The sequence below is a fragment of the Trichomycterus rosablanca genome, chromosome 24, assembly GCF_030014385.1.
Source record: "Trichomycterus rosablanca isolate fTriRos1 chromosome 24, fTriRos1.hap1, whole genome shotgun sequence".
Taxonomy (NCBI): domain Eukaryota; kingdom Metazoa; phylum Chordata; class Actinopteri; order Siluriformes; family Trichomycteridae; genus Trichomycterus; species Trichomycterus rosablanca.
This window is the reverse complement of record NC_086011.1, coordinates 7,444,200-7,470,810: the sequence shown is the minus strand read 5'-3', so window position 1 is coordinate 7,470,810 and position 26,611 is coordinate 7,444,200. Positions and strand designations below refer to the sequence as shown.

At 39.3% G+C, this 26,611-nt stretch overlaps 1 protein-coding gene across 1 annotated transcript; it reads left to right on the top strand.

The window, feature by feature from the left end:
- Nucleotides 1-24,869, top strand: lrrc38b (leucine rich repeat containing 38b). The gene is made up of 2 exons (XM_062986959.1): nt 1-847; nt 24,417-24,869. Exons 1-2 carry the CDS (start codon nt 220-222, stop codon nt 24,662-24,664), a joined length of 876 nt encoding a protein of 291 aa, XP_062843029.1. The 5' UTR covers nt 1-219; the 3' UTR covers nt 24,665-24,869.
- Nucleotides 24,870-26,611: the final 1,742 nt, after the last annotated feature.

The window sequence follows — 26,611 nt, the reverse complement described above, 5'->3', positions numbered from 1 at the left end:
GAAAAGCCTCCATATCTTGCACTTACCTCTCAATGCAAGACCTTTTTTTGAATTTCAAAACCAGGACAACAGGATGCTTCCGTGTATGCTTTGATTTTATTTCTCTTTGGGTTTTTCCCCTTCCCCTCCCCTCTCCTAAATACCTGCCCTTTGACCCTCACCTCCCTATACCCTTGATCCTCACCCTAAATTCCCTATGCTTCTTGCACCCTCTTGACCATGTTGCCATGTGTCTGCCGACTCCATCCTCTCTTTGCCTTTATCTCTATCGCCTTGCTGACAACAGGGGAAAACTGTCCGACGACCTGCATGTGCCCGGACGCTCACACGGTGGACTGTAGCGACCGAGGACTCACTTACCTCCCCAATGAGATCCCGCTGGATGTACGCAGGCTTCTACTGTGTAACAATTGGATTCCGCGCATCCCCTCTGACTTCCTCGTACTCTACAGTGACTTGGTGTACTTGGATCTCCGAAACAATTCGCTCTCACACATCGAGCCGGGAACCTTAAGCACCTCGTCCAGGTTGGTTTTCTTGGACCTGGGCAGCAACAACCTGACAGAGATCCCTAAAGGGACTTTTGGTGAGTCAAGAAGTCTTATTAAGTTACGTTTGGGCAACAACCCCCATCTTAGCATGGTTAGTGAAGATGCTTTTAGAGGTTTGACCTCACTGCGAGAACTTGAACTAGAGCGCAATGCCCTCTCGAGTCTACAAGTTGGTGCGCTGAGCCAGCTGCCTTCTTTGCGCATGGTGAGATTGGAGGGCAACCCTTGGGTATGTAACTGCCACTTTGCCAGCCTCTTCTCTTGGCTTATGGAAAACAGTCACAAGCTTCCAAATGGTAAGTGTCTAATTTTCTATACATCAATCTTCTCATATACTTGCCTTGTATGATGTTTACTCAAAGCAGTGCTATTTATACTGTAATACCCCAGTTACCCAGGAAAGCCTTGCCAGCCTAAATTTATCTCAGCCTTTCCCCTCCCCCAACACGATGGGATTTCCATAATAATGACACATAATCAAGGACATTGTTCCATCAGGAGAGCAAAGTATAGACGTCGTCTGGCTTTTCTGGTTAGGTACACGTATCCTATACACAGATGTTTTATAATTCCACCTTAAATAGATTTATCTACAGTATACCATACTTTTATCTTACATACCTAGTCCTTTTAAGCCAGTGTGTATAAAAAGACTAGTGATTATTACGTTCATTATATATGGACCTCCTGTTGCTTAAAGGATGATCAGCCCTGACGTTCTGTTTCTGCTTGAATGAATTAGGAAGGTTGTAGAAGGAGCTTGTTTACTGTAACCTTGGTTGTACTAACTAGTGAAAATAGATTATAATAGCAAGTTTATGTAGGAACACTGAACCAATTCTTAGCTTGAACACATACACAAAGAGGATATTATGACCACTGAGGTGAAGTGAATAACATTGATTATCTCTTCATCATGGCACCTGTTAGTGGGTGGGATATATTAGGCAGCAAGTGACATTAAATCCTCAAAGTTTATGTTAGAAGCAGGAAAAATGGGCAAGCGTAAGGATTTGAGCGAGTTTGACAAGGGCCAAATTGTGATGGCTAGACGACTGGGTCAGAGCGTCTCCGAAACCGCAGCTCTTGTGGGGTGTTCCCGGTCTGCAGTGGTCATCTATCAAAAGTGGTCCTAGGAAGGAACAGTGGTAAACCGACGACAGGGTCATGGGCGGCCGAGGCTCATTGATGCACATGAGGAGCGAAGGCTGGCCCGTGTGGTCCAATCCAACAGACGAGCTGCTGTAGCTCAAATTGGGGAGGTATTAGGGAGGTAGTCATAATGGTATGCCTGATCGGTGTATTTACTTGTAGATGGTAAATGGTTTGTTAACATCCAGCTCCAGTGACCCAGGTTAATTCTTGTATATGGTTACTTCTATAGTTTTTCTTGAGTTTTTTATGTAGTCTGTGTTTTATCCCTAACCAGCCATAACATTAAAACCACCTCCTTGTTTCTACACTCACTGTCCATTTTATCAGCTCCACTTACCATATAGCACTATACATATATAGCACTTTGTAGTTCTACAACTCCTGACTGTAAACCAACTGTTTCTCTACATGTTCTTTTAGCCTGCTTTCACCCTGTTCTTCAATGGTCAGGACCCCCACAGGACCACTACAGAGCAGGTATAATTTGGGTAGTGGATCATTCTCAGCACTGCACTGACACTGACATGGTGGTGGTGTGTTAGTGTGTGTTGTGCTGGTATGAGTGGATCAGAGACAGCAGCACTGCTGGAGTTTTTAAATACCGTGTCCACTCACTGTCCACTCTATTAGACACTCCTACCTAGTTGGTCCACCTTGTAGATGTAAAGTCAGAGACGATCGCTCAGCCATTGCTGCTGTTTGAGTCGGTCATTTTCTAGACCTTCATCAGTGTTCACAGGACGCTGCCCACGGGGTGCTGTTGGCTGGATATTTTTGGTTGGTGGACTATTCTTAGTCCACAACACACTCCAGCACAACACACACTAACATACCACCATGTTAGTGTCAGTGCAGTGCAGTGCTGAGAATGATCCACCACCCAAATAATACCTGCTCTGTAGTGGTCCTAGGAGAGTCCTGACCATTGAAGAACAGGGTGAAAGCAGGCTAAAAAAGTATGTAGAGAAACAGAGAACTACAAAGTGCTTCTATATCAAATGGACAGCGAGTGTAGAAATGAGGAGGTGGTTTTAATGTTATGGTTGATCGGTGTAACTTTAGATAAACATGACGAGCAAACAGTGCAAAGCTGTTAGTGACCTTTCACTTTGAGAATGAACAGATGAGCCTGCCTCTCAGCATGTTTACATACTACCATGACCTTGTTCTGTCTTTGCTATTTTTTACAGTGACTAGAAAGCAGACGTTTGCCTTTATAACGCCATAAATGGTTTCCTTCAAATACAGTACTGCCATATTGATAAGGAAGAAATGAGACTGTGTTTGCATATTCAGTTTCAGGTCTTTACTCCAATAGAGACATGGAATATTGATTGAAAATTGTACAGCTCCAGTTGGAGCTTTGAGTGCATTCATCATAGATAGTTCAATTTAGGATTTAATAAAGTACATTAGGCAAAGGCGCCAAACAGAAGCAGCAGCAGGCCTGGGGCTGTGATAAGAAACAAGCTTCTGGTGTACGTGCCAACTGGCCTGACTTCCCAAACTGAGTTAGCGGACTTCATCTCAACTCATGTAGTGCTTATTTTTGCATTGCTGGCTTTTCATAACTTGTAGAGAAAAATGACCTTTGCGAACATGAGCAATATAATCGGAGTTTAGAGATAAATGCTGGTTCTGATGGGTTCTCAAAGCAGAGTTTGTCATGGGTTAGATTGTGCTTGTGTTATATCACCCAATGTGGCAAAAGTGGGCATAGTAATACTATGGGACCTGTGGGAACCTGTCTGGTTACTACTGCCAGGATTGAGAACCTGATGGTGGAGTCCTTTTTTCCAGCCCTTCTAAATTTCTTCTTCCATTTCTGTCTCATCTTATGGCTGCTGGGGTGTTTTGTTATTATTCCTTTGAGGGGAAATCACATGGCGTGTCTTTGTTTCTCAGTGACTGTAAATTACCGCTTCAGGCTGCGATATTATGAATTGGTTCCATTTTGTTTATAAGTGTTTTTACTTTTAGTCATTAATGAATCCTAGTTTCTTTTTTGTATCGTTCTACCTTGGTTAAGTGTCCTGCAGACGAGTTAATTTCCCATCGCAGGTGCAGGACCTCACTTGGCTGCTTTAAATTGAACCCAAGTATTTATGAGCATACTTGAGTTTGGGTGATGCTCTGCAATTAAATGATGCATTAGTTTGCAATGTTATCTCCAAGTATTTTTGCCTACCAGTGCGTGGTTGGTTTTAGGGCTATAAACAAAAATACATGTGTGCACAGGTTTGGTTACAGTAGTTGATCTCCATCAGGGGAATACAAAATGCAAATCTGATACAATAACAAAATAATAAGTGATTCTTGCTTTTAATCATCTTTCTGTGAGTTTAACATGTTTCCCGATGTTTTCCCTGTGTTTTTTAATGTACAAAGGTGAATCGGCTGCTCTAAATTGCCCCAAGGTTGGTATACGTGACTAAATAGCAGTGGTACATCAGTGGTTATAGACTAATAAACAGAATTAATGCCGCACTGCAGGAATGATCTCCTACATAGATAAGGAAACCACTAAATTGCCTTTGGCATTGAAAAAGATGAGCTTTTAAATCAAAAAGTGGTTATGACATTGGCTCTGGTGTCGCCGGGAAGGTTTATTACCCCGTTAAACTGAACAGCTGAGTTTCTGATAAAACCTTAGATAGCTCATCTCAGAAGACTGCACATTTTCCATTTATTATGGCCACCCATGATAACTTGTGGCTTAAAGTAAAGAAACTGATTTAGTGACTGGCTGTAATAGACTATTTTTCTAGATTTCTATACAATATACACTATATGGCCAAAAATATGTGGAATATATATGACCATGACCTTGATGGACATTTTATTTTAAAAGCACCACCATTAATCTGTACTTGGACAGCCTTCACATTTCTGGAAATGCTTCCCACAAGACGTCCAAATGTGTCTGTAAGAATTTGTGGCCATTTAATCAATAGGAGCAAGTTGTAAGGGTTAGGCTAGATGCTGATAAAATGTTAATTCCTTCCAAAGGCGTCCGATTGTGTTGAAATCAGGGCTCTGTGTAAATAACTGCAGGAGTTTTGGAGTTCACTTTGTAAATAAGTGCACAGCCATGCTGAAAATAGAATAATCCCCAAATTATTGGGATGAAATTGGAATCATATTCATCTTATATATACATTCACAATTTCGGCATTAGCAGACGCTTTTATCCAAAGCAACTTACAGTATACACTCACTCACTCGCTCACTTACTTAACCACTTATCCAATTAGGGTTGCGAGAAGGGGGGGGGTTGCTGGAGCCTATCCCAGCTTTTCATAGGGGCGCAAGGCACACAGTAACACCCTGGATGGGACGCCAGTCCATCTCAGGGCAGACACACACACACATACCCATTCACTTATAGGGCAATTCAGTGTCTCCAATTAACCTGACTGCATGTTTTTGGACTGTGGGAGGAAACCGGAGCTTCCAGAGGAAACCCACGCAGACACGGGGAGAACATGCAAACTCTGCACAGAAAGGACCCGGACCGCCCCGCCTGGGGATCGAACCCAGGACCTTCTTGCTGTGAGGCAACAGTGCTACCTACCTTACAGTATACAGTCTAAGCAATTGTGGGTTATGAGTCTTGCTCAAGGGCCCAACAGTGGCAACCTGGCAGTGGTGGGGTTTGAACCAGCGACCTTCTACTTACTAGTTCAGTACCTTAACCACTAGGCTACAGCTGCCCCACAGTCCAAAGACATGCAGTCAGGTTAACTGGAGATACTTTAGGTATAAGTGTGTTGGACTGGTGACCTGTTCAGGTGCTTTCTGCCTTTTGCCCAATGAGCTGGACCCATGGCGACCCTAAAAAGTGATAAAGTGGAGGTAAAACTGACAATGAATGATTGGTCAAGTCAATGTGGCATGTCCTGAAGAGGCTTTTTATGCAAAGAAAACAACAAATTGGTATCAAATGTATCAAATATTCTAGAAATTTGGATTACCAGCTACAGAAAATATTTGTTATTGTTAAGTCAATGGAAATCGGACCACATTTTATATTAGATAAAATATTATATTAGATTTGAAATACATTGCTTAACCAGTATATTAACATGCTTGACAACAAGCACCTCTGGAAAGTGAGATACCCGGTTTACCACTAGCCACTGGCATGAATCTTTTATCTGGTGAACGAGTGTAAACATGATCCACTCCTGTCGGCCCTGTGTTTGGGTTAAGCGTGGCCAAGTACATGTATAATTTGGAGACAAATCAAGATGGGCACTCTGTAATCCTGAGGAAGGAAAATCTCAGGACAATAATCTCAGAGCTGGATTAAATTGTAGCTTCTGTCTCATGAGGGAGGCTGAACGGCGTAGACATCTGCGTCACGGCTGATCTGTGGCACTGCCAGTCAGGCTGCATTCAGGCTCAGGCTAGCATGAAAGGGAGTTTCATGTGACAGGGTCAGTCTGTGTATTTCTCTATAGAGGCTATCTAATTACCATTCACTAATTATTGACTTATCAGCTATCAGCAAGTGGAGATAATGTGGTGATGTGTGAGAAGATTTAGAGGTTTCAAATGTGAAATTGACCAACATGAGAGCTCTTTATGGCCAAAGGTTAAGGGGCCCTACTAAATTCAAAATAGTGCCACATTTCATGGCAGTCATTAAATAACACTCAAAAATTGAATGATGTCCGTGTTCTGACGTCCCCTTATGCGTCCACAGAATCGGTTGGGAGTTTTCCACACTCAGTTACCCGAGTCGTGTTTTCAGCTGCTTTAGACTTAACCGAGCGTCTTTAGAGTGTAGAGTTTATAAAGAAAGAAATAAACTTTACATAGACAAACTATCGGGAGCATATTACTTTACTGGTTTGTTCTTTTGAGGTGCAGCACAGACTACACAGAGATGATAACGTGTGTAGAGAAGCACATTTTTCCATTGATTATGGAATCCCCAAAGGGACAAAATGCTCTAAATGTGTAAACACACATACTACAAACATTGTCAGCACACAACACCACAGAAAAGTCTAGAACACTTACTTAATTGCTGTATGATTGCTAGGACATATTGCATATTGCTCCTCATATTTCATACACTACGAATCACTAAACACAAACCTTACATTTTTGATTTCACAGCAAATTGCATATTACCCAGGAAATGGCTTATTTTACGGGTCTGTGACACAATATTCACGGCTGTGAATTAGGTAGGGCCTTAACCATGATATTTCCCTTTGGGAAAATAGGAATTACTTACGTCTTGGTCTTAAGATATGAGTACTATTAACAATAGAAGATAATCATCACAGAACATTGTCTTATACTAGCTGTACAGAGGTTTGGGTCCGGCACACCCTATCATGACAGAGGCTTGATACTACCTAAACCTTGAGGACCAGTATTTAACACATTTCATGCTCCTTGGACAGCCTAGAGCACATTTGGAGTATCAAATCCGTTAATATTGGGCTTACATTGGTCTATATTGGTCTACATAATCCTGACCAGCACAAGCAGTGTTCCTCACTCTCTATTTAGGTATTTAGGTTGCTCTAAATTTACTTTACCAGTTTAAGAGAGAAACCTCACCTTCAAACCGTTTATTTAATGTTTTCCTGATGTGCACTGTAAATGTCTGTTATTACATTGGGAGAAATTGGGGGTTTGGGCATTTATGGAGATGGGGGGTTCATGCCTTTTAAAACATTTCTGCCACTATCAACAACGGATGGGCAGTTGTATCCTAGTGGTTAAGGTACTGGACTAGTAATCAAAAGGTCGCTGGTATAAACCCCACCACTGCCAGGCTGTCACTGTTGAGCCCTTGAGCAAGGCCCTTAACCCTCAATTGCTCAGACTGTATACTGTCACAGTACTGTAAGTCGCATTGGATAAAAGCGTCTGCTAAATGCCAAAAATGTAAGAAAGTAATAGGACAAATTCTAACATTACACAAAGCTAGTGAGTGGAATATGTTTGTTTATCATTTTTACATCAGTATATTTGGGGGGGGGGGGGGTTTGATCATATAATATTGGTTGAGTTCCTCCAATATACTGTGTATTGTCACTACAGCCTTGATGACAAATACTCATCCCTGAAGCAAGAGCCATTAAAATGGTTTGCCAAGATTGCCCTGACCTCATTCCATTAGACATCTTTGGTGTAAATTGGAATGCCTTTTGGGACCCAGACACTACTGCTCTATGTCAGTACTCAATGTGTCTGATTTGAATGGCCTGAGGCTAACTGTGTTAGCTTAGTAAGCTAAAACTGTGATGGCGTAATCACCATAATCGCTGTCTTAGTAGTGTGACTAAATAATCAGACGTATGAGCTCGATGTCTAATTAGAATCCCCCCTACTTAGGCAGCTGCCTAGTTAGGCAGTAGGCATCAAGGCAGCTCACTAGGTTTTCAGACAGACCCCAAGTTATTGATGCAAAAATTAGCAAGCATCACTCATTAAAGAGACACCAGCTCTTAATGCCTATGATTTTGAATGATATGGTTAGCAAGCATATGTAGACACAACTGTGTTCTCGGTTTCATACCAGTACTGGTGTGCAGTCTTTGTTTTGCTCCTGCGTAGAGAAAATGCCACATGACGGTGAGTCCCCCGCATGAGGGAAACCCCTCCTGTTCAAGTGAGTCACGCTTAACACCCCCCCCCCCCCCCACCCCGTGCACGCACACACGCTCGCCAGTTTACACGTGAGCACGGCTCTCCCTTTCTGTCCATTGTTCTGTATTCCTTTTTAATACTCAGCCCACTCAGTCAGGGTCACCCAGGCTCATTTTCTCTCTTTCTGTAGCATTGTCAGGCATTTCAATCTCCATTATGTTTGGGTTTTATGTACAATAGGATGAAAGAGTAACATTTAATTTGCATATTGTATTGTCAGCACATCTATTATATCCACTGTGGTGTCAAACTGTAGTGTGTAAACGTAAGAGTATCGAATATTTTAAATATATACTCACTGCACACTTTTATAGATCATTACATAGGCTACACCTTCCATACGGTGATCTTTGTGTGTATGCAATTACTGACTGTAGCTCATCTGTTGCTCTGAGCACTTTCTCACCCCCATGTGCCCCATTTACTAGGCGTTGTTTGGGTAACACCATGGCACTGCAATGACATCAGAGACATCATAATGACATGGTAGTGTTTCATGTTCTGGTATGAGTGTATTTATTGGCCTCTTTATTAGGAACGTATACCGTGTTAGCACTCTTTGTAGGTGTTCAGTTGATCTGCATGTCCTTAGACTGGGGGAGGAAACTGGAGCTCCTGGGGGAAACCCACACAGACACTGAGAGAACATGCAAACTCCACACAGAAAGAACAATATAATATAATATTAACCAGTTCATTTGAATTTAAAGACAGTTATGCTTGGAAGAGTTGATGGATAAAGAAGTGGATAAAAGAGACGGCCAGCAACAAGATGGATGAATACAATTAAAAGAGCAACGAATGAGCCATTAATTAGACTGGAGACCCAAACAGAAGACAGGATGTTCTAGAGAAATACTATCCACATGCTTGACAGGAGTTGGAATCAACTTGACTGCCCTCAGTGTTACACAAAATGAAAGCTATACATTAACATCAAGAAGCTCATCGGATATCGACTGAAATGTAAAATGAGTTGGGGCTAATTTAAACACGTTCCAGGTCACAGATTTTAAAGGAATTCAATTGACCCTACTGTAAACCTCAATGCCATTAGAAGTCAAAAACATACACTGAATAACTTTAATTAAAAAAAAAAAAAAAAATTTGACCAAGGGTTAAAGATGCAGCACTTTGTTTTATCATTGGGTGGTGGTGGGTCCAGTTCATTTCTTCATTGTCTGTTTTACCATTGGGTCCAGTTCAATTGGTTGTGGTGGGTCCAGTTCATTTCTTCATTGTCTGTTTTACCATTGGGTGGTGGTGGGTCTAGTTCATTTCTTCATTGTCTGTTTTACCATTGGGTGGTGGTGGGTCTAGTTCATTTATTCATTGTCTGTTTTACCATTGGGTCCAGTTCAATTGGTTGTGGTGGGTCCAGTTCATTGGGTTGTGGTGGGTCCAGTTCATTTCTTCATTGTCTGTTTTACCATTGGGTGGTGGTGGGTCCAGTTCATTTATTCATTGTCTGTTTTACCATTGGGTCCAGTTCAATTGGTTGTGGTGGGTCCAGTTCATTGGGTTGTGGTGGGTCCAGTTCATTTCTTTATTGTCTGTTTTACCATTGGGTGGTGGTGGGTCCAGTTCTTTTATTCATTGTCTGTTTTACCATTGAGTCGTGGTGGCTCCAGTTCACTAAGCGAAAGGTAGGAAACACCCTGGACGGGTCGCCAGTCCATCACAGGGCAAAAACACTCATGCAGTCACACCTAGGGCAATTTAGTATCTCCAATTAACCTGATTGCATGTCTTTAAACTTTGGAAGAAAACCAGGGAGAACATACTAACACTACCTGGGAATCGAACCCAGGACTTTGTTGCTGTCAGGCAACAGTGACACCCTTATTTTATATGTTTTTTGAAAGATTTATACCCTACTGTCATTACTATATCCTTGAGCAGAAGAAAGACCATTTATAATAGGACTTTGATATACAGTATGTACGTAATGTATTTCTTGTTACATGTAACACATAAACATGTATGATATTCACATGACTTCAAGTCAGATTCATTGGTCTAACCAGCCAGTGAGAGTAAATGGACATTGAATATCAATACCATCCTGTGGTGAATACATCAGTCACTAGCTACGTTTAATGCAGGCTGCTTCTACAAGGACACTTTTGTCATCTGTCAAGATGAGATTAAAATTCCTCCAAAGGATCGGCAACAGCTCATCCGTGTTGTCATATAAGATCCCAGGAAAGACATCTAATCAAGTGCAGATGTCTCTAGCAACCGGCTCCCTAAATATTAATGTTGGGTTAGACTTGGAACTCTGCATTAGTGCTGCAAAGTGGGAAATGGAAGACATGGATGCCTTCACTGTAAACTTTACTTTGGCCAGTCCAAGCAACAAGAGCTCATGAAGAGATTTACACTGATCAACCATAACATTAAATCCACCACCTAAATAATACCTGCTCTGTAGTGGTCAGTGCTTTGGGGGTTCTTTCCATTAATGTATGGGTTAGTGGGGCTTATGATGTGTAAAGTGACTTACATTACAGTTACAGTATACAGTCTGATCAATTGAGGTTTAAGAGCCATGCTCAAGGGCCTAACAGCAGCAACCTGGCAGTGGTAGGGCTTGAACCAGCAACATACTACTTATTAGCCCAGCTTGCCCTGTAGTAATTTTATACCCACTAAGTGAATCTAAACTGAATGTTAAACTAATAGCTCATAAAATGGCAATTTAATGTATATTTAAGATAAATGGACCCAATAAATTGGTCAGGGAGTGTAATTTCCATAAAGTTTATGAGCTTTATGAGCTTATTTGAATAAAAATGTCCCTATGATTAGTCCTTTTTACCATCTAACTACTGTCCATAATACATAAAATTTGATGTGTGTTGTACTGTAACCTGCCCGTCTGTTCAGTTTCACCAAATTTGAAGTGATGGTTTCTTGTAGATAAACATCTTTCATCCTTTCATCTCATAACCTCAATCCCTAACCTTTACACACATATCAAAATTAAAGCAGTTGTGAAACACATCAGTATCTGCTTGTGAAAGCCCAAATTGCAGGTTAAATTCAGGCTGGTGTTGACTCGATAGATATTCCGAACAGTGTTTTGACATTAAAAATACAGAATTTGAGTGAAAGACATGGATTCACATGAGGGAGTAGCGTGTCTGTGCCAGCCCTTTTCCTCTGTCCTTTGTGTGGGCTCGACAAAAGGGCATCACGGCGGCATGCCGCATGACTCATTACGTCCGAAATAAAGGGTGAATTTACAATTTTCATCGTCCTACATTCGATGACTCACCTGTATTTTGCAAACTTAATTCCAACCAAACAAGCAGTTGTACTTATTCGTATTAATACTGAATTCACAAGTTAAATAATTTAGTTTTGGTCTAAAGAACTGTTGGATGCACTTAAAAGACAACATGCAAGATCATGGACAGGTGTCCAAATAAAAATAAAATAAAATAAAATTTTGGTCATATACTGTAGTTTATACACCGATCAGCAATAACATTAAAACCACCTCCTTGTTTCTACACTCACTGTCCATTTTATCAGCTCCACTTACCATATAGAAGCACTTTGTAGTTCTACAATTAATGACTGTACTCCATCTGTTTCTCTACATACTTTTTTAGCCTGCTTTCACTCTGTTTTTCAATGGTCAGGACCCCCACAGGACCACTACAGAGCAAGTATTATTTGGTGGTGGATCATTCTCAGCACTGCAGTGACAATGACATGGTGGTGGTGTGTTAGTGTGTTGTGCTGGTATGAGTGGATCAGACACTCCTACCTAGTTGGTCCACCTTGTAGATGTAAAGTCAGAGACGATCGCTCATCTATTGCTGCTGTTTGAGTTGGTCATCTTTGAGATCTTCATCAGTGGTCACAGGACGCTGCCCACGAGGTGCTGTTGGCTGGATGTTTTTGGTTGGTGGACTATTCTCAGTCCAGTAGTGACAGTGAGGTGTTTAAAAACTCCATTAGCATTGCTGTGTCTTATCCACTCATACCAGCACAACACACACTAACACACCACCACCATGTCAGTGCAGTGCTGAGAATGACCCACCACCCAAGTAATACCTGCTCTGGGTCCTGATCATTGAAGAACAGCATGAAAGGGGGCTAACAAAGCATGCAGAGTACAAGATGGACTACAGTCAGTAATTGTAGAACTACAAAGTGCTTTTATATGGTAAGTGGAGCTGATAAATTAGACAGTGAGTGTAGAAACAAGGATGTAATGTTATGGCTGATCGGTGTATGTTTTAACTAACATAAACCTGGCTTGTTTTGGGAAAGAACTGAAGTACGATGAGGAGACTTGGGAAGAAAATGACACATCTAGCAATCAGAGTTATGGATTGTAACTGATTTCTGGGAACTAGAGAATAATACAGAATATTTTACTATCCAGTAACACAACCAGGAATGTATTTTAATAAAATCCAGCTAATACACAGCTCTAAACTCTCCTCATGCCATGTTCTGTCCCATACTATTGCATAAAATCCATTTTAGACTAAAGTAGGTGTACTGCCGTAGGTGGAAATGCAGCTGAGGCATTTTTTCCCTGCGAGAAATCATGATAAGAAGATCATCCCAGTCTAATTCCTGCTATGGACTTACATAATGGAGATCATTTACATAACTGGACCAACTAAGGCTTTGGATTATTCGGATTATCGTGCTTATCCGTGATTGGATGCACATGGACACTAATCTTAACTTCCACTGAATACCTTTACATAAAATAAAGCAGCTTCTGGACGAGACTACAAATCCCAGGAGCTGAGAAGCTCATCAGTTGTAATGTGCACCAGTTTCCTGCTCTATTAAAGAGAAGCTGGAACAGCATTTGAGCTAAAGTCTTTTGACCGGTAAAAGTAGATGACCGGTGTGTGTATTATTCCTTTACAAAAGAGATCTGAAGCTGAATCTATAGAGTCGCTTGATAACTGGATTCTTTACTTTTTTCCCCATTCTTTTGTTAGGCAGGGTTGAGAGAGAAGAATGGGGATTGTCATAGGTAGTCAGTATGTTGGTGGATTGAGTAGCTGGCGTTGCATTTCCATGTATTGCTCTCTCTGCTTAGATTTAGTAGTTTGTCAGATGAATCTTTTCAAATGGAGTCGATTCCTTGACTCCTTTGCATTCTGATTCTAGATTCTGGCTTACATAGCTCTGGTGGGAGCTCAGCAAGTGGTGGTGCTCTGTTGTATGGTATCAAACCCCACCTCAAGTGACCTTACATATTCGCATATACACTGATCAGCCATAACATAAAAACCACCTCCTTGTTTCTACACTCACTGTCCATTTTATCAGCTCCAATTACCATATAGAAGCACTTTGTAGTTCTACAATTACTGACTGTAGTCCATCTGTTTCTCTACATACCTTTTCACCCTGTTTCACCCACAGAGCAGGTATTATTTGGGTGGTGGATCATTCTCAGCACTGCAGTGACAATGAGTATGAGTAGATCAGACACAGCAGCACTGCTGAAGTTTTTAAATACCGTGTCCACTCACTGTCCACTCTATAAGACACCCCTACCTAGTTGGTCCACCTTGTAGATGTAAATTCAGAGACGATCGCTCATCTATTGCTGCTGTTTGAGTTGGTCATCTTCTAGACCTTCGTCAGTGGTCATAGGACGCTGCCCACTGGGCGCTGTTGGCTGGATGTTTTTGGTTGGTGGACTATTCTAAATCCAGCAGGGACAGTATGATGTTTAAAAACTCCAGCAGCGCTGCTGTGTCTGATCCACTTATACCAGCACAACACACACTAACACACCACCACAATGTCAGTATCAGTGTAGTGGTCCTGGGAGAGTCCTGACCATTGAAGAACAGCATGAAAGGGGGCTAACAAAGCATGCAGAGAAACAGATGGACTACAGTCAGTAATTGTAGAACTACGAAGTGCTTCTATATGGTAAGTGGAGCTGATAAAATGGACAGTGTGGTGGTTTTAATGTTATGGCTGATCGGTGTATATAGTTATTTGATCACTTTTGCTTTTGGATCCAAAATCAGCTGGTTGTGAGTTGAGCCGGTGCATCCTCACCACCCTCTTACAAACACAAACTGTAAACTATGCGTAGGAGCATGTGAGAAGAAATCCTGACTCCCAACTGCCATTACAATTTATTCCAAATGTGTACACTAGGATTATGATCTTTCACTCAAAATGGCCAAACCATGTCTTTATGGACTATGTTTTGTGCACAGGGGTGCAGTTACCAATTTTGGAAGCCAGAGTATGGCAGAGTATGACAATGCTGGCATGTACTGTATGTGTACTGTAAAAGCCTTTAAACATCTATTTAAAACATCTATTAAACATCTATTATGCAAATACACCACTAGACTGAAAATAAGACTTTGCTTTTGTTGCTTCTCAATTAGGTTACCAGTTTTAACCTTTCCATTTATATAGTCGCAATAATATTAGCTGCTCTACTTTCTTCTAGGAGAGGGAGGCAGATATTTATGAATTGCTCAGATCAAGCCACTGATTATATTATTTCAATCCACTTCAATCAAGCTCTTGACCTCCACAGATCTGTCGATGTATTAAAAATGACATAATACTACACTAAAAAATAAAAATAGATTGGTAGTTTTACCAATGTTTTATTTCCTCTGTTTGTAATTAATGCCCTCAGTGTTAGTAAGAAAGAGTTAAATTCTAGAACATGAGAAGAGAACGGCAGTATTTCAGTTGCAACAGCATGGTTGAAGATTTATAGGTCATATATTGACAAACAAAGGGCAAATTTAAGCTTAGAATCCCTCGTTTTTAAGACATTTACACTACATGGCACATAGTATGTGGACACTCCACCATAAGCTTGTTAAAATAGAATAGAATGCTTTTATTTGTCATATATACACTGATCAGCCATAACATTAAAACCACCTCTAGACTTTACATCTACAAGGTGGACCAACTAGGTAGGAGTGTCTAATAGAGTGGACAGTGAGTGGATACGGTATTTAAAAACTCCAGCAGCACTGCTGTGTCTGATCCACTCATACCAGCACAACACACACTAACACACCACCACCATGTCAGTGTCACTGCAGTGCTGAGAATGATCCACCATCTAAATAATACCTGCTCTTTGGTGGTCCTGGCCATTGAAGAACAGGGTGAAAGCAGGTGAAAAAAATATGTAGAGAAATAGATGGACTACAGTCAGTAATTGTAGAACTACAAAGTGCTTCTATATAGTAAGTGGAGCTGATAAAATGGACAGTGAGTGTAGAAACAAGGAGGTGGTTTTAATGTTATGTCAGTGTATCAGTGTATGTAAAAGTAGCTGCTTATTCTACAATATACTATGTATTTATTAAAATGTCCAATAACAACCACTTCATTTTAACCATATGAACCAGTTTATTTTAGGTAAAGGCAATTTAGAGTTGCCAATCCACATTCTAGCATGTTTTGAAAGGTGAAAACATTCAAATTCACATACAAACCCAGCTTGTTGCACAGCTTCAGAGTACATTAATCTACAATGAGTACCAACTAGATATGTCCAGACGTCCACTTTTAGACCTAGACTTTAAAGAGTCAAATGAAACTAATTTGTAATTTAAATAACATTATTTGATTTGCAGAGCAAATAGTCCCGAGTGCTTTAGAATCATTAAGGGATGAGCGTGGACTGGAGAGACTGGTGTGAATATAAATAGAAACCATTTATCTCTTTTTGTGTCCTGCGAACGTGGTTGACACTTAAGTATAGACCATCACACGAAGGCTGTTTTGCTACCACTCCTATCACATGTGAAGAGAAAATCAATGAGGCCATACTTACTAATCATAGAGCTAGAACCTAAAAATTGAGTTTTTCTTTACTCCCAATAGGCCTCATTATAGCTTTTTCTAATCATATGAGTTCTGCTGACATTTACCAGTCTGTAATTACCATCTGTTAGGGTACTTTTATGTAGGTGATCTCATTTTGCCAGGTTTTGATGTCTTGTCAAAGTGGTTATAAAAAGACCAGTTTGGACCGGGGATAAGAAGAGGACACGCTAGGCATGACAGCCAATTGCCTCAGGCGTTCAGCATTGAAAGAGCCACAAAAATGTCAAATGTCAAAGTAAGGGAAACTGTTAATGGGTAGTGCATTGTTACATCTTACAAAAACTCAAAAAATAACCTGTGAAATGTGTGTGGATGCAGTTTGTTCAATTGGTGTACATGTGGTGCTGTCAAGTAGAGAAGTGCTGGAAGGGCCTTTATGTTAATCAACTCAGTAGACAGTGATTTTCAGTCATTATTATTATTATTATTAGTAGTAGTAGTAGTAGTATTAATAATAATAATTATTATTATTAGTAGTAGTAGTAGTAGCAGTTTTTTAAGTAGTCATAAAAATAATACAAATAAAATAAATTAATTTATTCCCCATTTGCAGAAAAGTTGGGACATTTGATAAAATGCAATAAAAACAAGAATCTGTGATTTATCAATTCTCTTGAACCTTGAAGTTAAATGGTCAGATTCCCGTAGCCACAGAAAGTGCAAAAATACCTGTTGTAGTTCTAAATGGACTACAAAACCCACAATCAGCAGTGCTAATAGTGTGAAATGTGTGTGAATGCAGTTTGGTCAATCGGTGTACATGTGATAAATGTTAATCAATTTAATAGACAGTGATTTTCAGTCAGTATTATTATTATTATTATTATTATTAGTAGTAGTAGTAGTAGTAGTAATAGTTTGAAGTAAGTAATAATAAAAAATTAAAAAAAATTAATTTATTAATTTATTTTTACAATCCCCATTTGCAGAAAAGTAAGTAAAATGCAATCAAAATGTATTAATTCTCTTGAACCCTAAAGTTTAAAGGTCAGATTCCCGTAGCTACAGAAAGCGCAAAAATACCTGTTGTAGTTCTAACTGGACTACAAAACCCACAAGCGCTGAAACTGTGAAACGTGTGTGAATGCAGTTTGTTAAATCGGTGTACATGTGGTGCTGTGAATCAATTTAATAGATTTTCAGTCAGTATTATTATTATTAGTAGTAGTAGTAGTAGTAGTAGTTTTAGGTAAGTAATAATAAAAAAATAATGAAAATGAAATAAATTAATTTATTAATTTTGTTTTAACAATCCCCATTTGCAGAAAAGTTGGGACATTTGATAAAATGCAATAAAAATGTATTAATTATCTTGAACCTTAAAGTGTAAAGGTCAGATTACCATAACTACAGGAAGCGCAAAAATACCCGTTGTAGTTCTAAACAAACTACAAAACCCACAATCGCCAGCGCTCATTATCACTAATGCGTTGCAGCTGCGTTCGATTCTATTTAAGAGAGCCGACTCCGCTACGCGACGCCGAGTCATTGACTTTGGCCGGTAAGGTAAATGGTTTGTATATGTATATTTATTACACTTTAAGAGAATCCGCTATTTAGCCTAGGACGCTAACAAAAAAAGAAGAAATATAAAAAAAAAAAAACGCTAACAAAAGAAGAAGAAATAAACCCTCTTACACTTATCTTAAGGCATCTGAATTAACTCCTCAACCGAGTCATCTCTCTATTAGACTCTTTACTTAGGGCAGAGTGAGATGCATTGGGACTGCGATTGTGAGGCGGTGTGTTGGTGGACCGAGTAGCTAACACACTGTCCACGGTCGCTGTTCCACCTAGCGCTCTTTCTTATTCGCTCCAGATAGTTTTTTTTATTTTTTATTAATGGATTAACTCTTCCCTTAGCGGGAGTTTATTTGAGCGGATTCGACTCCTCGAATCACTCAATCCGATACATTACTTTGCCTTTTCCTCTCGGTATCGAATATTTACATATCTTAAGGCACCTGTTTGTTTGTGTTTACTTTCTTACTAACTAAAAGATCACCTTAGCTGTTAGGTGTTAACTCATGATCCCATGTGGCTATATTTTATAGTTTTACAGCTTTAAGTAAGGTAAATGCAAACAAACTGTATTACATTAAGATAAAGGTATACAATTACTTGGCTTTTTTGCCACAGACACAAAATACTCTATACTGTTATTGGCAAAGGGAACAAAATGGCATGGGTATACAGGGATTTTAGAGAGACACATGCTGCCATCAAAGCAGTGTCTCTACCTGGAAAGCCCATGGTTATACCTGCAGGCCTGGTCTGTTCCCTTTTAAAAATGTAAAAGTGTTTTGAATAGAATTGGACAATGGCAACCACAGACTGTGTATTAGATTAGAATAGATTCGACTTTGTCATTTTGCAGAGTAAACAAGTACAAAGCCAACAAAATGCAGAAGCATCTAACCAGAAGTGCAAGATAGAGATTATTTACATATATTAATTAAAGTGCAGACGTGACAAGATAAGTGAAATGAAGGGACATATAAGAATATTAAGAATATTAAACAGATGATGATTGTACAGTACAGTGTATAGACTAATATGTATCAAATTCTAAATGTGTTATATCTACAAAATACAATAAAGTTGGTCATTGAAAATATTGGAAGTCTTTTTTTGTACTTTTGTAAGGTGTATAAACATGTTCTAAAAATTTATAATGAATCTTTCACTCAATTTCAAACCTGGAATGCTTTATTTGAGAAGGTATAAAATGTGATGTGTAATCAGTATTGTCAATATACAATGAAATTGATGTGTATGTCATAGAGGGTAACGTGATGAGACTAGTTCATAGCAGCAATACAAAGGATTGCAACGATGAGCATTAGATGCACATAAGAAGAGTCTTACTGCATTTGTGCTAGTGATCCAATCCCACACAAACAGCAGTTTAAAGCTGTATATAACTACAACCCCTGGCAAAAATTATGGAATCACCACTCTTGGAAGATGTTCTGTCAATTGTTTAATTTTGTAGAAAAAAATCACAGACGTGCCACAAAACTATCATTTTTCAAAATGTCAACCTTCTGGCATTAAGAAACAATAAAAAAAAGAAACAAATATAATAGTTGTGGTCAGTCACAATTGCTTTTTTTAGCTCAAGTAGAGGAAAAAAATATGGAATCACTCAAATCTGAGGAAAAAATTATGGAATCACTCTGTCATTTGCAGTTTAAAAACAAAACATCTGCAGCAGATTAGATTTGCTAATTATTCTTCAGTTTAAAAAGAGTGCTTACACCTCGGAGAGCTGTTGCACAAAGCAGATTGTCATGAATCATGGTTCCAACACAAGATATGTCAGTTGAAACAAATGAGAGGATTATAAAACTCCTTCAAGAAGATAAATCATTGTGGAATGTCGCAAAAGATGTTGGTTGTTCCCAGTAAGCTGTGTTTAAAATCTGGACCAAGTACAAACAAAATGGGAAGGTTGTAAAAGGGAAGCATACTGGTAGACCAAGTAAGACATCAAAGCATCAAGATAGAAAACTTCTTGAAAACAGGAAATGCACAACAAAACAAATGAGAAACAAGTGGCCGGAAAGTGGAGTCAATGTCTGTGACTGAACTGTAAGAAATCACCTAAAAGAAATGGGATTTACATACAGAAAAGCCAAACAAAAGCCATCATTAACACCTAAAAAGAAAAGAACAAGGTTAAAGTAGGCTAAAGAAAAGCAATCGTGGACTGTGGGTGACTGGATAAAAGTGATCTTCAGTGATGAATCGCGAATCTGCATTGGGCAAGGTGATGATGCTGGAACTTTTGTTTGGTGTCTGTCCAATGAAATTTATGAAGATAACTGCCTAAAGAAAACATGTTAATTTCCACAGTTGTTGATGATATGGGCCTGCATGTCGGGTAAAGGCACAGGGGAGATGGTCTTCAATAAATGCCAAAGTCCACATTGAAATTTTGCACGCTTTTCTTATTCCATCAGTTGAAAGGATGTTTGGTGATGATGACTTCATTTTTCAAGATGATAATGCATCTTGCCATAGGGCAAAGGACGTGAAAACTTTCCTTCAAGAAAACATATAATGTCAATGGCATGGCCTGCAAATAGTCCGGATCTCAATCCATTTGAAAATCTCTGGTGGAAATTGAAGAAAATGGTCAATGACAAGGTTCCAACCTGCAAAGCTGATCTGGCAACAGCAAGAGACAGTTGAAGGCAGATTGATGAAGAATACTGTTTGTCATTAGTTAACTCCATGCCTCAGAGAGTTTAAACCATTATAAAAGCCAGAGGTGGTGCAACAAAGTAATAATGGTGCAGTGTTTTCTAATGATTCCATAATTTTTTCCTCAGATTTGAGTGATTCCATATTTTTTTCCTCTACTTGATCTAAAAAAAAGCAATTGTGACTGACCACAACTATTATATTTGTTTCTTTTTTTATTGTTTCTTAATGCCAGAGGGTTGACAGTTTGAGAAATGATAGTTTTGTGGCATGTCTGTGATTTCTTTTTTTTCTACAAAATTAAACAATTGAAAGAACATCTTCCAAGAGTGGTGATTCCATAATTTTTGCCAGGGGTTGTAGATCCTCCCTCTCAGTCTTGTGCTTTTGTATTTTAGTTATGTGAAGATCTGTGTTCTGGACAACACATACTTTCTTGGCCTTAAAGGAAATGAACAAGCACTTGACTTAACAGCAAAGCAAGCTGTAACATCCCTGATCCAACAATGCCCCTACCAGCCATCTGATCTTATCTCAGACCAATTATAAAAGCATACAACCCTCAGCTTGGCAAAAGAATGGGGAACTTATACCACCAACAAACTCAATTACAAGAGTCACCCTACTATAAAAACGGATAGAGCTCAATACCCCATGAAACGATGAGAACAAAGTATCTACACAAAATGCCACATAGGACACACCAAAATAAACACACCAATTAAAACTCTTTAACCACCATAAGCACATTGACCCACCACTTTGACGTTTAAAGACAAGCTATTAGCTGGCCATGATAATAGTCATAGCTGCTAACATGGCGTTAAGAATTAAACAAACAAAACAAACATACTTTCTTTACAAATAGACCAACTTTGAGAGAATGAAGACTTCTCCCCGTACCGTTTCTCTTCTATTAAAATCATACCTTACTGCTTTTTCAAATATTCATTATTTTTTTTAAACTACATGTATGTATGTCAAAAGTATGTGAACGCCTGACCATGAGCTTGTTGAACTAAATGGAAAACACATATAGTATAGCATTTGTAAAGTAGGGGACTGACCAACAACCCAATACGTTCTGAAGGTGTTCATCTGGGTTGAAGTTGGTGTTGAGTTCAGGGCTTTGTAAAGACCAATGGAGCTTCTTTATACCAAACTTATAAAACCTCGTCTTTATAGACCTTACATTGATCGCAAGGACATAGTCATGCAACAACAGAAAACATCTATCAGGTGTGGCTAATACAACTCAGTTCATTGATGAATAGAATAATGCCCTTGCTGGATCACAGACCCTTAAGAACTGCTTATACCTCTTAAATTAATAAACGACCAGTAACGTGGAACATACTGTATATAGCACAGCAAAGGACAACACTGAGGAAAGCAGCTATGATGTATAATGGCTAATTGAAATTCAGAAGGACGTGCTGTCTGACAGATTTATCATGCCACCACATGACTGGTCAAGGTTTCTCCTAATAGCAGAGCCATAACTGTCGCGTTATTTGAGGATTTTACTTCTTTTCTTGGATAAAATAACATTCATTATGACCTGAGTGGTGTCTCTTTCTGGCAGATATAATCTGATCAGCATGCTAAGAGTGCTATTATATCAACCACAATGACAAGGTCAACAAGACACTTTGTACAGCCGGTTGACTTTCAGCCGCTGATAGTAAAAAATACCATTCCAATTATATTAAATCGTATTAATCCAGCTTTGAAAAACACTGCACTTTAGAGCCTTTTAAATATACTGAATTCCTCTTGGATGACAGATTCTGGGGGCTTAGAATCTTTTATTAATTACTCAAAAACACTGATCTGATCATTCTTTGGATTATTAATAACCAAATAAGCAAATAAAAGCAAAATATCCTTTTTATTGCATTGTTTTAGTCCAGAAAGGAATTGTAAGAGCATGGAGATTTGAATTCTAGGCTGGGCTAACATACAGAAAGCACATGAGGGTACATTAACCTACCCATTGTGGTGGGTGGGGCATTTATCAGTGCAGTCTCTGTGCCAGTCCCAAGCCCGGATGAATAGGAGGAATACAGGAGCAGCTGAAAGGAATCATTTATTCGTTCATTTACAGGAAAACATATTGAATATATTAAACATTTTTAGGATTTCTGGTGCAGCCCTGTTTAGGCCATACCACATGTTCTCAAATGTGCTCATATATTAACTTTATTACACATTAATCATGTTTTTGGGCTTGTTTTCTTGCTTGATTTTTATTTAGCTTTGTGATACAATTTTGCCTTGAGGCAGCAAAGTAGCTTAAATCTATAATGCTCCCACCACCATGCTTCACAGCATGCTTGAGGTTTCTGTGTAAGAAAATATCCAGATCTTATTGTGAAAAGTAGCTTTTCTTTTTAATCAGTTATTAATAAATGAACACCAGTCTGGCTAAGACACAAAGTTAAGAAAAAAAGGTTTTGTAAAGGTACCTTTCTTCTTTTTCTTACCTTCTTATGCAAATATGACTGTGCTCTTGGTGTGTGCTTTCAGGATGCCTATATTTCTGGGCTATTACAGTTATATCAGTGGTCCCCAACCACCGGGCTGCGGACCGGTACTGGTTCCATGGGTCATTTATTACCGAGCCACACTGAAAGAATAAGTAATTTGAGATCACTAGAAAAGCAGTTTTCATATTTCTTTTAGTTTTTCTTTTAGTCTTTTAGTTTTTCATGCTCTTAATAATAATTTTTATAGAGTAGTGTACATTCTAAATTGTAGTGTATATTTTACTATATTTTCTTTTAGTTTTCATGTTTTAATTGCTTATCTCTCTTGTTTTAATTTCGTATTTCCCAAATTGTAGGGTATATTTTACAATATTTTCTTTTAATTTTTCATGTTCTTAATTTCTCTCTTGTTTGCAAGAAGTCTTTCTGAGGTTCTAGATCTCAGGAATGTTTTAATGCTTTTAATAAATTTTTTTCTTTATGTAAAGCACTTTGAATTGCCACTGTGTATGAAAGGTGCTATACAAATAAACTTGCCTTGCCTTGCCTTGCTTCCACATTTTGGGTGTTATTGTCTCTTATCACCCCTAGGGGGGAGCAGCGTGTCATTGCAGAGAAAAAAGCTTGTTTCCTATCATTTGTGACTAGTATGGTTAAATCCTTCTGCCCCCGCCGGTCCGTGAAATTATATCTTATATGAAACCGTGGTGCAAAAAAGGTTGGGGACCACTGAGTTATATGATTAAAACAAAGTATATTGAACATTTCTTGTAGTAATTACTGTAGAGATCCAGGTAAATCCAAACCATGATCATTGTAGTGATTCATCTTGTAGTAGCGTTCTAGATTAGCTCTACATTTTAAGCACATAATTTTCCATATTCAATTCATGAGAGATAATATATTTAATTTATTATTATAATAATACAATCCCACTTGTTTCTATCTGCAGGTTTATTTACTAGCCTGTTAGATTTGCTAAAATTGTGTATTGGGACTCGTTTGGGCTACTGTTATCCTAAACACACATTAAAAATGTTATATATTAAATTGAAAACCCGATTATATTAAATTATAAATATTAAAAACCTGATTGCATTATGCCTCCGCTCTACTGATGTTGATCTCCACCCTGAAAGAGGAGAGCCAAGACTAACACACACACCCCGTCCGACACGTGTGCAGTAGCCGACTGCATCTTTTCACCTCCATGAGGCGAGTTAATATGTGGATCAGCTTTGTGTATAGAGGGACACACCCTGATCACATTGTCCTTAGTCTCCTACACAAACCACCAATCGCCCAGGCTGCATATTAAATATATTTGACATCAATACTACACATTTTTCAGCAATAAACAATACAAGCTGATTAACAATTTATTTAAGGTTGAGAGTCATACTTGTTTCTACTAGATATCTGTACTAGAGTGCCAGTAACTCTTGTTTTCCTCTTACAGGAATGGAGGCAATGGAGTGTTCTTTGCCCACCGATGGTCGCCGAGTGCCTCTCAGTCAGCTCTCCCTGGACAGCTTTCGGGAGTGCCAGATCACCCTCACACTCACTGACTTCCTTATCATCATCTTCTCTGGCATTTCAGTATCCATAGCGGCCATCATGGCCAGCTTTTTCCTGGCTTCCACTGTTCACTGCTTCCAGCGCTGGAGCAAAGGTACCAAAGGGGAGGACGAGGAAAGCGAAGGATGAAGACGATCACCGATCTGTCAGCATCGACTGACTGATCCCAGACCTGTTGGTAGAGGAATGCTGGATGCATCAGACATCAGACTTGTTTGGACTGTGAATAATCAGACACCAGTTACAGGTAGAGCTGAAGTTTGTCGGCTTGTCAGGTGGTAAAATTTGAGGAACGTGTCACAAATGGGTTATTTCAGGTGGAATAAATACGAAGTATGGAAAGCCATAGGAGTCAGAATAACCTCAAAGGCAGTTAATAATTAAAATTAGATGAATCTACGTATTAATACACCTTTGTAGCTATTTTAATGTGCCAAATTAGCAAATATGTGAAAGATCATAAAGAGACAAAAAGGTTCAAATGTGATTAATATGATAAAAGCCATTTAGTCAATAGTTATATATATATATATATATATTAAGTAAACATATACATGGTTAGATATATAGTTTAGGCCTCAACGTTATTCGCTATCAAATATTGCACTTTCCTGTTTTCTGCTGGCACTCACTCTACCTAATCGACAGGTAATGCCCAGATCTGCCAAAGATGATGCTTAGGAATGAGGGGCAAGTTATTTTTCCAAGATGATTATTTTCCAGATTATATATTAAATATAGATGCGATGTTGCATATTACTCTTAAATGTGATGTTGCTATGAGATATCCACTTAGTGTGGAGGCAAGGGGAGGGAAAAAAAAATCTTCCATTTATGCCTTTAGGTTGTTCCTAATGTTCGTAAGGAAATATTGGTATTATTCATATATATGTTGGTTGTCGTCCTGTGTGAAATGAAACATTGAGTATAAACACTATAACCATTTGTAGCCACTTATTGGGTCATTAGCGTATACATGAGGAAATTGTGGAATTGTCTGGATTTCTGCATTATTTAGTCTTAATGTGGACTGATCAGATGTTTATGGGTCATTGTGGTGTTGAATCTTAAATTTTCTGTTTATTTATGCATTTTCTCCCTTTTTCTCTCCATTTAACGTAGTCAATTTGTCTTCTGCTGCTGTGGGTCCCTGATTGCGTTCAAGGAGAATATATTGCTGCTTACGTGCCCTCCGACACGTGCACAGTCCTAGCAGACCCCTTCCTTGCCTCTATCCGCTTACCAGGGTCCTTGCACAGCGTTTGAAGACCCCACTTATTAAGTCCGGTCATTTCCCCACCCAGCAGACACGGTGGCCAATTTGTGTCTGCTGCAAGCACTGCCAATTGTGCCCGCTAGGCGGCACCAAGCAGACCGGTAGCATAGCCAAGATTCGAACTGGGGCGTTCATAATCTCAGCGCTGGTGTGCTGCCCCCCCCCCCCCCTTCCGTTTCTCCCTTTTTAGCATGTCCAATTGCTCACTTGCATCACGCTTCCTCTCCACCAATGCCGATCCCTGCTCTGATTGAAGAGAACAAAGCCCCCTCCGACACGTGGGCAGCAGCCGTATGCATCTTGTCACCTACACTTTGACGAGTGCAATGCGGATCGGCACTGTGTACGGAGAGACACACCCTGACAGCACTCTTTTCCCCGTCTCTGTGTAGGCGCCATCAATCAGCCAGCAGAGGTCGTAATTGCATTAGATATGAGAGGGTCCCTATCCGGCTTAATATCCCAGTTCATGTGGCTGCTCAGCCCAGCCGGCAGGCAGAGCTGAGACTCAATACGATGTATTCGAGATCCCAGCTCTGGTGTTCCAGCGTGTGTTTTTACCACTGTGCTACCTCTGAATCTTAAATTTTAACCTAATTATTCTCCAGTAAAAAATGGATTAAAGCCATTTATTGGAATTTATTTTTTAGAGTTTCTTTAGTGACTGAACGCTGTTCAGATCCAAACCATGATGACTTCTCCCAGTAACGTCTGAAACATTTACGTTGTAATAACAGTAGATTTTTACTTTCATTTTCAGATCTTATATATATATATATATACTGTATATATACATGTAT

What these genes read in the sequence shown, in the direction of transcription:
- lrrc38b (XM_062986959.1), top strand. Translation starts at nt 220, where the DNA reads ATGTTGCCATGTGTCTGCCGACTCCATCCTCTCTTTGCCTTTATCTCT. An exon ending in CAGTCACAAGCTTCCAAATG is followed by an intron (nt 848 to 24,416) that starts GTAAGTGTCTAA and finishes TTCCTCTTACAG; the next exon opens with GAATGGAGGCAATGGAGTGT.